Source organism: Rattus norvegicus, chromosome 4 (assembly GCF_021556685.1).
Source record: "Rattus norvegicus strain SHRSP/BbbUtx chromosome 4, alternate assembly SHRSP_T2T, whole genome shotgun sequence".
NCBI lineage: Eukaryota > Metazoa > Chordata > Mammalia > Rodentia > Muridae > Rattus > Rattus norvegicus.
Window position 1 is genome coordinate 164715557 of NC_141537.1, and position 13945 is coordinate 164729501.

Genomic DNA, 13945 nt, shown 5'->3' on the forward strand with positions numbered 1-13945 from the left:
AGGACAGGATTTCTCTGTGTAGCCCTGACTTTCCTGGGACTCACAGAGATGTGTCTGCCTGCCTATCTCCCTCCGCCCAAGTGCTAATTAACCATCCAGCATTAGTGGGGAATTCTACCTTCAGTGGTAATGTTTAGACTTTAATCACTTTTTTGTGCAGTAGAAACCCTTGTTGATCTCCTCTGCACTCAATCCAATGTCAACTCTGTTGCTTTGCCTTTCTCCCCGCCCACCATTAGTCAGCCGTGTGACCCTGGGTCAGTTAGCTAAACTTCAGTTGCTCTGTATTTTATTAGCTTTATCTTTACTGTCTTTATTTACACATTGAGGAATATGAAGTTGATAAGTTTAGACCTGTCTTAAGTTTTGGTAAGGAAAATGCTTCATATATTTGCGGGCTTTTAGAATTTGGGGAAACACTTCATAGACAGTAGTCATTCAATAAATAACAACTCTGAGTGTGTTGGCCCTTGCCTTTCCTAAGGACTGCTCATTAGTGGAAAAGGAGGGAGGCAATCTCGTTAGTCTTTTGTTTTTTGAAAAATATATACTCTTATTTTAGGTGTATGAGTTTTTTGTTGTTGTTGTTTTGTTTTGTTTTGTTTTGTTTTGTTTTGTTTTTTGCCTGCATGTCTGTGCACCAAGTGTGCGAAGTGCCTACACAGGCCAGAAAGGGCACTGGATTCCCCTCCCCTGGAACTAGGGTTACGGCTGCCAATGGATGCAGGGCACTGAATCTGAGTCCTCTGAAGGAGCAGCAAGTGCTCTTACTTACTGAGCCATCTCTGCGGACCCTTTTATTTTCCTTTAAAGTTTAAAACAGTGCAACAATTGCTTTGGGTCTTAAAACTTCTTTCTCATTTTCATTCATTCCCACATTGGTTTTCTTTCTTCCTTCTAGGAAAACCCTGCCCTGGTGATTGGGTGCAGAAACAAGGGAAATGCTACAAGTTGTACATTTTTAGGTTTAGACAAAAGAAGTCAGAAGCGTTTTTTTTTTTTTGTATATTTTTTTTCATTTTTTTTTATTAACTTGAGTATTTCTTATATACATTTCAAGTGTTATTCCCTTTCCCGGTTTCCGGGCAAACATCCCCCTCCCCCCTCCCCTTCCTTATGGGTGTTCCCCTCCCAACCCTCCCCCCATTGCCGCCCTCCCCCCATAGTCTAGTTCACTGGGGGTTCAGTCTTAGCAGGACCCAGGGCTTCCCCTTCCACTGGTGCTCTTACTAGGATATTCATTGCTACCTATGGGGTCAGAGTCCAGGGTCAGTCCATGTATAGTCTTTAGATAGTGGCTTAGTCCCTGGAAGCTCTGGTTGCTTGGCATTGTTGTACTTTTGGGGTCTCGAGCCCCTTCAAGCTCTTCCAGTTCTTTCTCTGATTCCTTCAACGGGGGACCTATTCTCAGTTCAGTGGTTTGCTGCTGGCATTCGCCTCTGTATTTGCTGTATTCTGGCTGTGTCTCTCAGGAGCGATCTACATCCGGCTCCTGTCGGTCTGCACTTCTTTGCTTCATCCATCTTGTCTAATTGGGTGGCTGTATATGTATGGGCCACATGTGGGGCAGGCTCTGAATGGGTGTTCCTTCAGTCTCTGTTTTAATCTTTGCCTCTCCCTTCCCTGCCAAGGGTATTCTTTTTCCTCATTTAAAGAAGGAGTGAAGCATTCACATTTTGATCATCCGTCTTGAGTTTCGTTTGTTCTAGGGATCTAGGGTAATTCAAGCATTTGGGCTAATAGCCACTTATCAATGAGTGCATACCATGTATGTCTTTCTGTGATTGGGTTAGCTCACTCAGGATGATATTTTCCAGTTCCAACCATTTGCCTACGAATTTCATAAACTCGTTGTTTTTGATAGCTGAGTAATATTCCATTGTGTAGATGTACCACATTTTCTGTATCCATTCCTCTGTTGAAGGGCATCTGGGTTCTTTCCATTTTCTGGCTATTATAAATAAGGCTGCGATGAACATAGTGGAGCACGTGTCTCTTTTATATGTTGAGGCATCTTTTGGGTATATGCCCAAGAGAGGTATAGCTGGATCCTCAGGCAGTTCAATGTCCAATTTTCTGAGGAACCTCCAGATTGATTCCAGAATGGTTTTACCAGTCTGCAATCCCACCAACAATGGAGGAGTGTTCCTCTTTCTCCACATCCTCGCCAGCATCTGCTGTCACCTGAGTTTTTGATCTTAGCCATTCTCACTGGTGTGAGGTGAAATCTCAGGGTTGTTTTGATTTGCATTTCCCTTATGACTAAAGATGTTGAACATTTCGTTACATGTTTCTTAGCCATTCAGCATTCCTCAGCTGTGAATTCTTTGTTTAGCTCTGAACCCCATTTTTTAATAGGGTTAGTTGTTTCCCTGCAGTCTAACTTCTTGAGTTCTTTGTATATTTTGGATATAAGGCCTCTATCTGTTGTAGGATTGGTAAAGATCTTTTCCCAATCTGTTGGTTGCCGATTTGTCCTAACCACAGGGTCCTTTGCCTTACAGAAGCTTTGCAGTTTTATGAGATCCCATTTGTCGATTCTTGATCTTAGAGCATAAGCCATTGGTGTTTTGTTAAGGAAATTTTTTCCAGTGCCTATGTGTTCCAGATGCTTCCCTAATTTTTCTTCTATTAGTTTGAGTGTGTCTGGTTTGATGTGGAGGTCCTTGATCCACTTGGACTTAAGCTTTGTACAGGGTGATAAGGATGGATCGATCTGCATTCTTCTACATGTTGCCCTCCAGTTGAACCAGCACCATTTGCTGAAAATGCTATCTTTTTTCCATTGGATGGTTTTGGCTCCTTTGTCAAAAATCAAGTGACCATAGGTGTGTGGGTTCATTTCTGGGTCTTCAATTCTATTCCATTGGTCTATCTGTCTGTCTCTGTACCAATACCATGCAGTTTTTATCACTATTGCTCTGTAATACTGCTTGAGTTCAGGGATAGTGATTCCCCCTGAAGTCCTTTTATTGTTGAGGATAGCTTTAGCTATCCTGGGTTTTTTGTTATTCCAGATGAATTTGCAAATTGTTCTGTCTAACTCTTTGAAGAATTGGATTGGTATTTTGATGGGGATTGCATTGAATCTGTAGATTGCTTTTGGTAAAATGGCCATTTTTACTATATTAATCCTGCCAATCCATGAGCATGGGAGATCTTTCCATCTTCTGAGGTCTTCTTCAATTTCTTTCCTCAGTGTCTTGAAGTTCTTATTGTACAGATCTTTTACTTGCTTGGTTAAAGTCACACCGAGGTACTTTATATTATTTGGGTCTATTATGAAGGGTGTCGTTTCCCTAATTTCTTTCTCGGCTTGTTTCTCTTTTGTATAGAGGAAGGCAACTGATTTATTTGAGTTAATTTTATACCCAGCCACTTTGCTGAAGTTGTTTATCAGCTTTAGTAGTTCTCTGGTGGAACTTTTGGGATCACTTAAATATACTATCATGTCATCTGCAAATAGTGATATTTTGACCTCTTCTTTTCCGATCTGTATCCCCTTGATCTCCTTTTGTTGTCTGATTGCTCTGGCTAGAACTTCAAGAACTATATTGAATAAGTAGGGAGAGAGTGGGCAGCCTTGTCTAGTCCCTGATTTTAGTGGGATTGCTTCAAGTTTCTCTCAATTTAGTTTAATGTTAGCAACTGGTTTGCTGTATATGGCTTTTACTATGTTTAGGTATGGGCCTTGAATTCCTATTCCTTCCAGGACTTTTATCATGAAGGGGTGTTGAATTTTGTCAAATGCTTTCTCAGCATCTAATGAAATGATCATGTGGTTCTGTTCTTTAGTTTGTTTATATAATGGATCACGTTGATGGTTTTCCGTATATTAAACCATCCCTGCATGCCTGGGATGAAGCCTACTTGATCATGGTGGATGATTGTTTTGATGTGCTCTTGAATTCGGTTTGCCAGAATTTTATTGAGTATTTTTGCGTCGATATTCATAAGGGAAATTGGTCTGAAGTTCTCTTTCTTTGTTGTGTCTTTGTGTGGTTTAGGTATAAGAGTAATTGTGGCTTCGTAGAAGGAATTCGGTAGTGCTCCATCTGTTTCAATTTTGTGGAATAGTTTGGATAATATTGGTATGAGGTCTTCTATGAAGGTTTGATAGAATTCTGCACTAAACCCGTCTGGACCTGGGCTCCTTTTGGTTGGGAGACCTTTAATGACTGCTTCTATTTCGTTAGGAGTTATGGGGTTGTTTAACTGGTTTATCTGTTCCTGATTTAACTTCGATACCTGGTATCTGTCTAGGAAATTGTCCATTTCCTGAAGATTTTCAAGTTTTGTTGAATATAGGTTTTTATAGTAAGATCTGATGATTTTTTGAATTTCCTCTGAATCTGTAGTTATGTCTCCCTTTTCATTTCTGATTTTGTTAATTTGGACGCACTCTCTGTGTCCTCTCGTTAGTCTGGCTAAGGGTTTATCTATCTTGTTGATTTTCTCAAAGAACCAACTTTTGGTTCTGTTGATTCTTTCTATGGCCCTTTTTGTTTCTACTTGGTTGATTTCAACTCTGAGTTTGATTATTTCCTGCCTTCTACTCCTCCTGGGTGTATTTGCTTCTTTTTGTTCTAGAGCTTTTAGGTGTGCTGTCAAGCTGCTGACATATGCTCTTTCCTGTTTCTTTCTGCAGGCACTCAGTGCTATGAGTTTTCCTCTTAGCACAGCTTTCATTGTGTCCCATAAGTTTGGGTATGTTGTATCTTCATTTTCATTAAATTCTAAAAAGTTTTTAATTTCTTTCTTTATTTCTTCCTTGACCAGGTTATCATTGAGTAGAGCATTGTTCAATTCCCACGTATATGTGGGCATTCTTCCCTTATTGTTACTGAAGACCAGTTTTAGGCCGTGGTGGTCCGATAGCACGCATGGGATTATTTCTATCTTTCTGTACCTGTTGAGGCCTGTTTTTTGACCAATTATATGGTCAATTTTGGAGAAAGTACCATGAGGAGCTGAGAAGAAGGTATATCCTTTTGCTTTAGGATAGTATGTTCTATAAATATCCATTAAGTCCATTTGGCTCATGACTTCTCTTAGTCTGTCGACATCACTGTTTAATTTCTGTTTCCATGATCTGTCCATTGATGAGAGTGGGGTGTTGAAATCTCCCACTATTATTGTGTGAGGTACAATGTGTGTTTTGAGCTTTAGTAAGGTTTCTTTTACGTATGTAGGTGCCCTTGTATTTGGGGCATAGATATTTAGGATTGAGAGTTCATCTTGGTGGATTTTTCCTTTGATGAATATGAAGTGTCCTTCCTTATCTTTTTTGATGACTTTTAGTTGGAAATTGATTTTATTTGATATTAGAATGGCTACTCCAGCTTGCTTCTTCTGACCATTTGCTTGGAAAGTTGTTTTCCAGCCTTTCACTCTGAGGTAGTGTCTGTCTTTGTCTCTGAGGTGTGTTTCCTGTAGGCAGCAGAATGCAGGGTCCTCGTTGCGTATCCAGTTTGTTAATCTATGTCTTTTTATTGGGGAGTTGAGGCCATTGATATTGAGAGATATTAAGGAATAGTGATTATTGCTTCCCGTTATATTCATATTTGGATGTGAGGTTATGTTTGTGTGCTTTCATTCTCTTTGTTTTGTTGCCAAGACGATTAGTTTCTTGCTTCTTCTAGGGTATAGCTTGCCTCCTTATGTTGGGCTTTACCATTTATTATCCTTTGTAGTGCTGGATTTGTAGAAAGATATTGTGTAAATTTGGTTTTGTCATGGAATATCTTGGTTTCTCCATCAATGTTAATTGAGAGTTTTGCTGGATACAGTAACCTGGGCTGGCATTTGTGTTCTCTTAGGGTTTGTATGACATCAGTCCAGGATCTTCTGGCCTTCATAGTTTCTGGCGAGAAGTCTGGTGTGATTCTGATAGGTCTCCCTTTATATGTTACTTGACCTTTTTCCCTTACTGCTTTTAGTATTCTTTCTTTATTTTGTGCGTTTGGTGTTTTGACAATTATGTGACGGGAGGTGTTTCTTTTCTGGTCCAATCTATTTGGAGTTCTGTAGGCTTCTTGTATGTCTATGGGTATCTCTTTTTTTAGGTTAGGGAAGTTTTCTTCTATGATTTTGTTGAAGATATTTACTGGTCCTTTGAGCTGGGAGTCTTCACTCTCTTCTATACCTATTATCCTTAGGTTTGATCTTCTCATTGAGTCCTGGATTTCCTGTATGTTTTGGACCAGTAGCTTTTTCCGCTTTACATTATCTTTGACAGTTGAGTCAATGATTTCTATGGAATCTTCTGCTCCTGAGATTCTCTCTTCCATCTCTTGTATTCTGTTGGTGAAGCTTGTATCTACAGCTCCTTGTCTCTTCTTTTGGTTTTCTATATCCAGGGTTGTTTCCATGTGTTCTTTCTTGATTGCTTCTATTTCCATTTTTAATTCCTTCAAGTGTTTGATTGTGTTTTCCTGGAATTCTTTCAGGGATTTTTGTGTCTCCTCTCTATGGGCTTCTACTTGTTTATTTATGTTTTCCTGGAATTCTTTCAGGGATTTTTGTGTCTCCTCTCTATGGGCTTCTACTTGTTTATTTATGTTTTCCTGGAATTCTTTCAGGCATTTTTGCGATTCTTTCAGGCATTTTTGCGATTCCTCTCTGTAGGCTTCTACTTGTTCTCTAAGGGAGTTCTTCACATCTTTCTTGAAGTCCTCCAGCATCATGATCAAAAATGATTTTGAAACTAGATCTTGCTTTACTGGTGTGTTTGGATATTCCATGTTTGTTTTGATGGGAGAATTGGGCTCCGATGGTGCCATGTAGTCTTGGTTTCTGTTGCTTGGGTTCCTGCGCTTGCCTCTCGCCATCAGATTATCTCTAGTGTTACTTTGTTCTGCTATTTCTGACAGTGGCTAGACTGTCCTATAAGCCTGTGTGTCAGGAGTGCTGTAGACCTGTTTTCCTCTCTTTCAGTCAGTTATGGGGACAGAGTGTTCTGCTTTCCGGCGTGTAGTTTTTCCTCTCTACAGGTCTTCAGCTGTTCCTGTGGGCCTGTGTCTTGAGTTCACCAGGCAGCTTTCTTGCAGCAGAAAATTTGGTCTTACCTGTGGTCCCGAGGCTCAAGTTCGCTCGTGGGGTGCTGCCCACGGGCTCTCTGCAGCGGCAGCAACCAGGAAGACTTGTGCTGCCGTTTCCAGGAGCTTCAGTGCACCAGGGTTCCAGATGGTCTTTGGCTTTTTCCTCTGGCGTCCGAGATGTGTGTGCAGAGAGCAGTCTCTTCTGGTTTCCCAGGCTTGTCTGCCTCTCTGAAGGTTCAGCTCTCCCTCCCACGGGATTTGGGTGCAGAGAACTGTTTATCCGGTCTGTTTCCTTCAGGTTCTGGTGGTGTCTCAGGCACAGGGGTCCTGCCGCTCCTGGGCCCTCCCCCACGGGAGCCCAGAGGCCTTATACAGTTTCCTCTTGGGCCAGGGATGTGGGCAGGGGTGAGCAGTGTTGGTGGTCTCTTCTGCTCTGCAGCCTCAGGAGTGCCCACCTGACCAGGCGGTTGGGTCTCCCAGAAGCGTTTTTTGTAATGGACACTCAGTTGCTTTCTTCTGGGTCTCCTCAGGATTTCATTCAGAATAAAATGCATGAAGGAGTATGCTTTTGGGTTGGATTGCATATAACAGATCCACAGAAAACATGGACCTGGCTTGATAGCACACCTTTACAGCCACAGTTGTGTTTGCTATTTGTGTATGACCTGGGGAAATGTAAGAGCTCCATAGACCACCCCCTACTGGTAGCTCTGGGGAACTTCAAGTGGTCAGATGATTGCAGGATGGGAGATGCCTGTTATTATGTGAAGGTTCATAAAATCTGTCTTAGAGAGCCACAGGATCCTAAAATAATGCATGGCCCTATTTAGAATTTCACTTAGTTTAATAGTGCAAGGATTAGGGAGGGAAAATTATAATCAGTGTATCCTAGTTTACATTCTATTGCAGTGATAAACACCATGACCAAAAACAACTTGGGGAGGATAGGGTTTATTTAGGTTACACTTCTCAACCAGATCCATCCCTGAGAGAAACCAAGGGAGGAATTCAACCAAGAAAGGGAGGCACTTGGAGGCAGGAACTGAAGCAGTGGCCATGGAGGGATGACACTTACTGGCTTGTTCTCTGTGGCTTTGCTCAGCTACCTTTCTTATATACCCCACAACCACTTGCCGAGGGATGGCACCACCCACTGGGGGCTAGATCTTCTTCCATCAATTATCAATCAGGAAAAGGGTCCAGGGACAGAGTCATGGGCCATTTCGATGCAGGCACTGCTTCTGTTGAGGTTTCTTCTCCTTAGTGTATCAAGGTGACAAGATTAGCTACCACAGTCATGACACTGTGTTAACACGTATTTATCTAAGACAGATAAAGATTGGTCTCAACACTGTAGAACAAAGGTATAGGGGATGTTTTTTCACTTATCTCTGCCCTCAGCCCTGTCTAGAGTTGGTATTTTCATCTTTAGCATGCTCACAATATACTTAAGACTGGGATTATGTTTTAGTTGTCATTACCCTTAGAGTCAAGAAATCTTTTTCATAGCAACAAGAGAAGGTGTTTTATTTGCTAAATATGTATTTACTTACGTATGTGTGCACGTGCGTGCGTGCGTGCGTGCGTGTGTGTATGTGTGTGTGTGTGTGTGTGTGTGTGTGTGTGTGTATGTGTGTGTGTGTTTGCTCGAATGCATGCCACCTTTAAAGAGTTGTTTGTCCTATCTTGTTGAGGCAGGGTCTCCGTTATTGATTCTGTTATCATCCAGGGTAGCTGGCTCTGGTTTTGAAATGTTCATTCCCTGTCTGAACACCATAATATTTGAAGTCTCTGCCTTGGAGAAGAAAGAAAACACAAAACATCTAGGAGAGGTGTGGGTATTTGGGTTGGAGCCTTGCCCTCAGAGGAGTCACTAATGTGTGGTCTTTTCCTCTGCAGATTTCAAGTCATAGACTGGGTTGAAGAAGATGTCTGTGCCATAATAACAAGGAAGGGTTTTGTTTTTCCCAAGAAGTGTTACATTCCCAATTACTGGATTTATCAAGATTCATCTACAGGGGACAATGTTTGGATGACCTTAGGTATTTCTCTTACTAGAAAAGAGTCAACTACTATGGAGATTTTTTTTTCCCAGACAAGGTCTCACTACGTAGTCCTGGCTGTTCTGGAACTCATATAGACCAGGCTAGCCTCGAATTCAGAGGTCCTCCTGCCTCTGTCTCTAAAGTGTATTGTGACTCTAATAATATGTAAACATGTGTCTACAATCATAAACACCTAGTCAGTCTCGGCTGAGCCCTTAGGCCACCCCTGTAACTGGCAAGGTACCTCATTATCTATTATTGACAGTAGTTACTTAAGAGGAAACTTTCAATACTCAGTACCTCCATGGACTTCTTGCAAAAGATCTCATTTTATTTTAAGAATAAAAAGAGACACCGTTAGATGACTCTCAAACTGTCTATCATTTAGTCTGCACAGCTGGCTGCTTGTCACTTATTGTTGTGCATACTGTGAAGAAAACCATCTCTCTCTTTTCTGACTAAATCAAATCTTCTAGTCCGTAGTTTAGACTTCAGCCTTTAAAGTTTCCAAGGTGACCTCCTCTTTGACTTTCCCACTGCCCCTTTCTCTCATGACCAAACCCTCAGGAGCTACCAAAAAATGTTCCTGGGCTGCAGAGATGGCTCAGAGGTTAAGAGCACTGACAATCTTCCAGAGGTCCCGAGTTCAAATCCCAGCAACCACATGGTGGCTCACAACCATCTGTAATGGGATCCAATGTGCTCTTCTTGTCTATCTGAAGACAGCTACAGTGTATTTGTATAATTAAATAAATAATAAATAATTAAAAATAATTTAAAAAGAAATGTTCTGGGGGGAAAAAAGAGAAAAAAAATGTTCCCATGACCGCAGGTGGTTTCTGGTTTGAGTTCGGCTTTTTCCACATCTTTTAAAAAAATGTTTCTGAAAAATTTTTCTCAATACTTGTGCTTTCCAAGTTCCTTTTAAATCTGGTTCCTGCTTTACCTGTTTCAGTACAATGTTCTCCTCAGACCATAGTGGCTGGCTCCCAGGGAAGTCGCACGATGGGTTTCTAGATCTTTGGAGCTCTTGACAACCTTAAATGGTACTAATCAATCCCTCATATTGGAACAGTAGCCTGTTGTCTCTGACATGCTTCTGTCTGTCTCTGAAGCCTTTTCTGCTCTCTTAAACACAGAGATTCCTTAGAGCTCTGCCTGAACCTGCGAACACACGACTGTTGACACACGACTGTTGATCGAACTCATCTACTTCACACTGTCATCAATTTAAGCTGAGCCCATGGGGTCTACCACGCTTTTGTCCTCCCCACCCCTCAAGGTCAAAGGTCTTAGGAATTTGATTCATTTCGATTTAGCTGCATCATCTTTGTGCCCACTTTATTGTTCTGGGATTTAAGGAGAGCCTTTGGTTCACTTCTGCTTTTGTTTGCCAAAGGCACTATCAGTGCTGTGATGATGCTGAGAATTAATTGCCAGGAGAGTCCACTCAGTACTGGGATGGTGGTGAGACACGAGTGACAGTCCACTCTCAGTGCAGTTGCTCTCTAAGCCTTATATCAGGCTATGCTGCTCTCTCTGTTTGACTCAAAGGCCTTTCTGCTTTCCCAGTCCCTTGCTTTCCTGGCTTCACCTCATTGCCTCATTACTTCCAAACTTTTACCTACAATGGAGCCACACCAAGCTTTACTCACTTCCTACGACTCCTTATGGTGTCTCTGGCTCTTAACGTGATCACATTTGTTTGCCTCAGTTTAGCATTCTTCCTTCTTGTCTGTTTAACTCTATTGTTTTGTGTGTGTGTGCTGCGAATTGAACCCAGTGACTTGTGCATTCCAGGCAAGCATTCTGTCATCGAGCCTCACATCAGGCTCCTCTCCTTAACTCTATTTAGGTTGTTAAACACCACTTGGCAAGACTTGTTGCCCTGACCAGTTTCCACTTCAGCATAAATTGTGTGGATTTGCTGCATTTTTTTTTTGAAGCTTCCTGTAGTCATTTTATGTTCACACCCCAAATGTTTTGTATCATACTCGCATAATTATGGTATTTCTAAAAGTGTCAAACCCGCTGTGGTTGCTCATCAGTGTGTGGAACCAGGCATCAGGCAGGTGACTGGTGATAAGGAGCCCCAGGGCAGGTCAGAGTGTGTGTGCAGCATGTTTTATGGTTTTCTTAGTCAGCTTCTATTGGCTATGTACACACACTGGCTATGCTCCTGACTTGCGTAGGGAGAAACAAGCTAGAAGAGAGAGCGCAGTGAAGTCTCTGAACCAGACTGTTTCATGGGCGCATTAAAGGAAAAGGTTTATTGTAAATATGGAAGAGAACATAGCCAGAGGCATTTAGGAACATCCAAAGGAGCCATGGTTACTATGGTTACCACTTGGGGGCAGAGAGGAGCTGGGTAGACTCACAATGGCCAATGGCCGGGATATCGCTAAAGATCAGAGAGAAGGACAGGCAAGGTAAAACTTCTCTGGTTATAAAGAGAGGTGATAGCTGCAGAGTTGGGGGGAAGGGAGCCTGTGAACTGGAAAACTTTAGGAGTTTAGAGTAGAGGGGGGTGGGAGGTGAGAAGAGACACGAGATATTGTGGACTTTACTATGTGGATATGTGCCACATGGATATGTGCCAAGGAATACATCTACAGAGAGCCATATGTTTCCTTTGCGGGAGGCTAGAGAAGACAGTGAAAGTGACACTCACTTCTCTGCAGACAGACACTCATCTCACAGCCTTTGAGGTGTGCGAGCCTCTGCTCTGATTCAAGCAGCCACCAGTAATCCTATTGTTTATCCAACCAGCTTCTGGCCTCAGCTGAGCCCACCCTTTCATCTTTGTCAGTGGGCCTCCCCTTTTTGCAGGTGTTGGAGGGTTCCCTTTTGGAGTAATACAAGCCACCTTGTTAGAAAGAGGTAAACTCACAAAACAGGTTCCAGAGTTACTTTTTAATGATTTATTTCTTTAAAGGAACTTGCTTTACAGTGACTGCCCTCAATTATCAACCACCTATGTCTCATGGTAAATAATTGGATATAAAATAGTTGGAGTGATAAGGACCTAAAAAAGTGTTTTACACAATTTATTAAGAAGGTCCAAGAAAGAGTGATTTAAAGCATATAAAAATAAGAGTCTAAGATTCCTTCCCCTCGTGCAAATGCAAATCTAAGTACCCTATTCCTGAGGGTGGGATCTCCCTCTCTCCTGGTCTTGGGGCTCCCCTTCCCCAATTACCAGAGCCATGGGTCTCAAAGTTTCAAATGTATATATACCTAAGAAAACTTTTTCCCTAAACTCCTTAAGTTTACCTTCTCTCCATACTCTGTCTGTCCCAAGAGATTTCAAATCAGCAGCAGACTGCTCCAGTCACTAGCCGGCTCCAAATGTTCCCAGCAAATGTGCATCATCCACAGCTTCAAAGTATCTAGCCCCAGGCGCCCAGCCTCAAAGTCTGCTCCAACTACTGCCTGCAAGTCCCTGGCACCAGGAGGTTCCACAGAGCCTGGTCGGCAAGTGGTAGAACCTGCTTTTCCACCCACAATAATCCAGTTTCCTTGCCTACTGTCCCCACAACAACAGTGCCCCAATGTCTGCAGAAATTAGTCCTAGAGGAAAGTTATGTCATCTCTTATCATTTATTTATTATCAACAAACAGGCTGGGACAGGACCATAGGCTTCAAACCTGAGACAGAGACTGAGGTGCCTACTTAACATTTTTTTTAATCAATGGTACAGGTGGTTTAATATATTTTTCTTTACAATTTTTTTTCTAGTTAAAAACTGAGCATTAAATTTAAACAGCTCAGTCAGAAATGTTTTGTTGCCAGAGCACTGGCAATACCAAGAGGTTTTGGCAGCTCCTAGTGCTTTCTTCTTTTGAGCAGAATTCACAGGCAGAGATTCAGTTCCTATCACTGTCCCGGGTGAGCTTTCCAATCCCATAGAGAGGTTCTGAGTGTGACCCAAGCCTGAACTATCCAAGTCCCCAGCTCAGCACTACCTTCTTAAGGAAAACACGAGGAAAGCATTGCTCCAAATGGGAAGAAAATTTGCCTACTTAACATACTAAAGCAGACCTGATCAGCAGGCTTTCTTTCCTTGGTTCTTACCTGTCACCTGGCCCTCCTGGCTGGCTTACTCTGTCCCTTCCTTAAACTTCTCCAGCCCAGAAGCTGGCCTTCCCGTTCCCCCAGCTGCCCTTCCCTGTATACTCCAATTATTTTGGTTACTTGGCCTTTTTTAATATTATTTTTCCCTTTGTTTTTGTCTACTCTCTTTTGGGGCTCCTGGTACCTGGTTCCCCTATACTCCCACTCTTCCTTCCCACCTTCCCTTTCCCACGTGGCCCACTTCAGTCTGGTCCTGTCCTCTCTGGATTCTCCCAGATGTCCCTGCCTCTGCCTATGCTCTCCCACAGATCTAGAATAAAGTTCCTCTTCCAACAAACCTAGGGCTAGTCGTGTTTCTTTTCATTTTTATTCCTTTTTTATTAATCTGCTGGCCAAATCCAGGATTGGCCATGTTCTTTTCCTTTTTATTTCTGTATTTACTTTTCCTTCCTTCCTTCCTTCCTTCCTTCCTTCCTTCCTTCCTTCCTTCCTTTCTTTTTCTTTCTTTCTTCCTCTTTCTTTCTTTCTTTCTTTCTTTCTTTCTTTCTTTCTTTCTTTCTTTCTTTCTTTCTTTCTTCCTTTCTTTCTTATTCACATGGTACTGAGCCTGGGATTGGCAGAAGTAGGTTATTCCCTGTTGCAGTATTATAAAAAAAGGGGGGGGGCATGACTGGTTTCCACTCGTAACCGCTCCATGCTGGGCCCCTGGTACTTTCAGACCTGAGTGATCGCTCCCTGGCATTCTGGCACCATAGGGCCGTATAGAACTAACATTAATTTCTCTA

At 42.2% G+C, this 13945-nt stretch overlaps 1 protein-coding gene across 10 annotated transcripts in view; it reads left to right on the forward strand.

Annotated features, from left to right (window-relative positions):
- The window catches only part of LOC147995089 (uncharacterized), a 31594-nt gene that overhangs the window by 9065 nt on the left and 8584 nt on the right, over positions 1 to 13945 (forward strand). For 3 of the 10 annotated variants that reach the window (XM_087659805.1, XM_087659806.1, XM_087659804.1), the window contains 2 exons: positions 3 to 126; positions 8940 to 9082. The exons of 5 other annotated variants lie outside the window; for them this stretch is intronic. In XM_087659805.1, the coding sequence (XP_087515931.1) occupies positions 3 to 126; positions 8940 to 8953 (138 nt within the window). In that variant the 3' untranslated portion in view covers positions 8954 to 9082. The remainder of the gene's footprint in view (positions 1 to 2; positions 127 to 8939; positions 9083 to 13945) is intronic. 2 more of the 10 variants (XM_087659813.1, XM_087659808.1) reach the window with 2 other exon arrangements.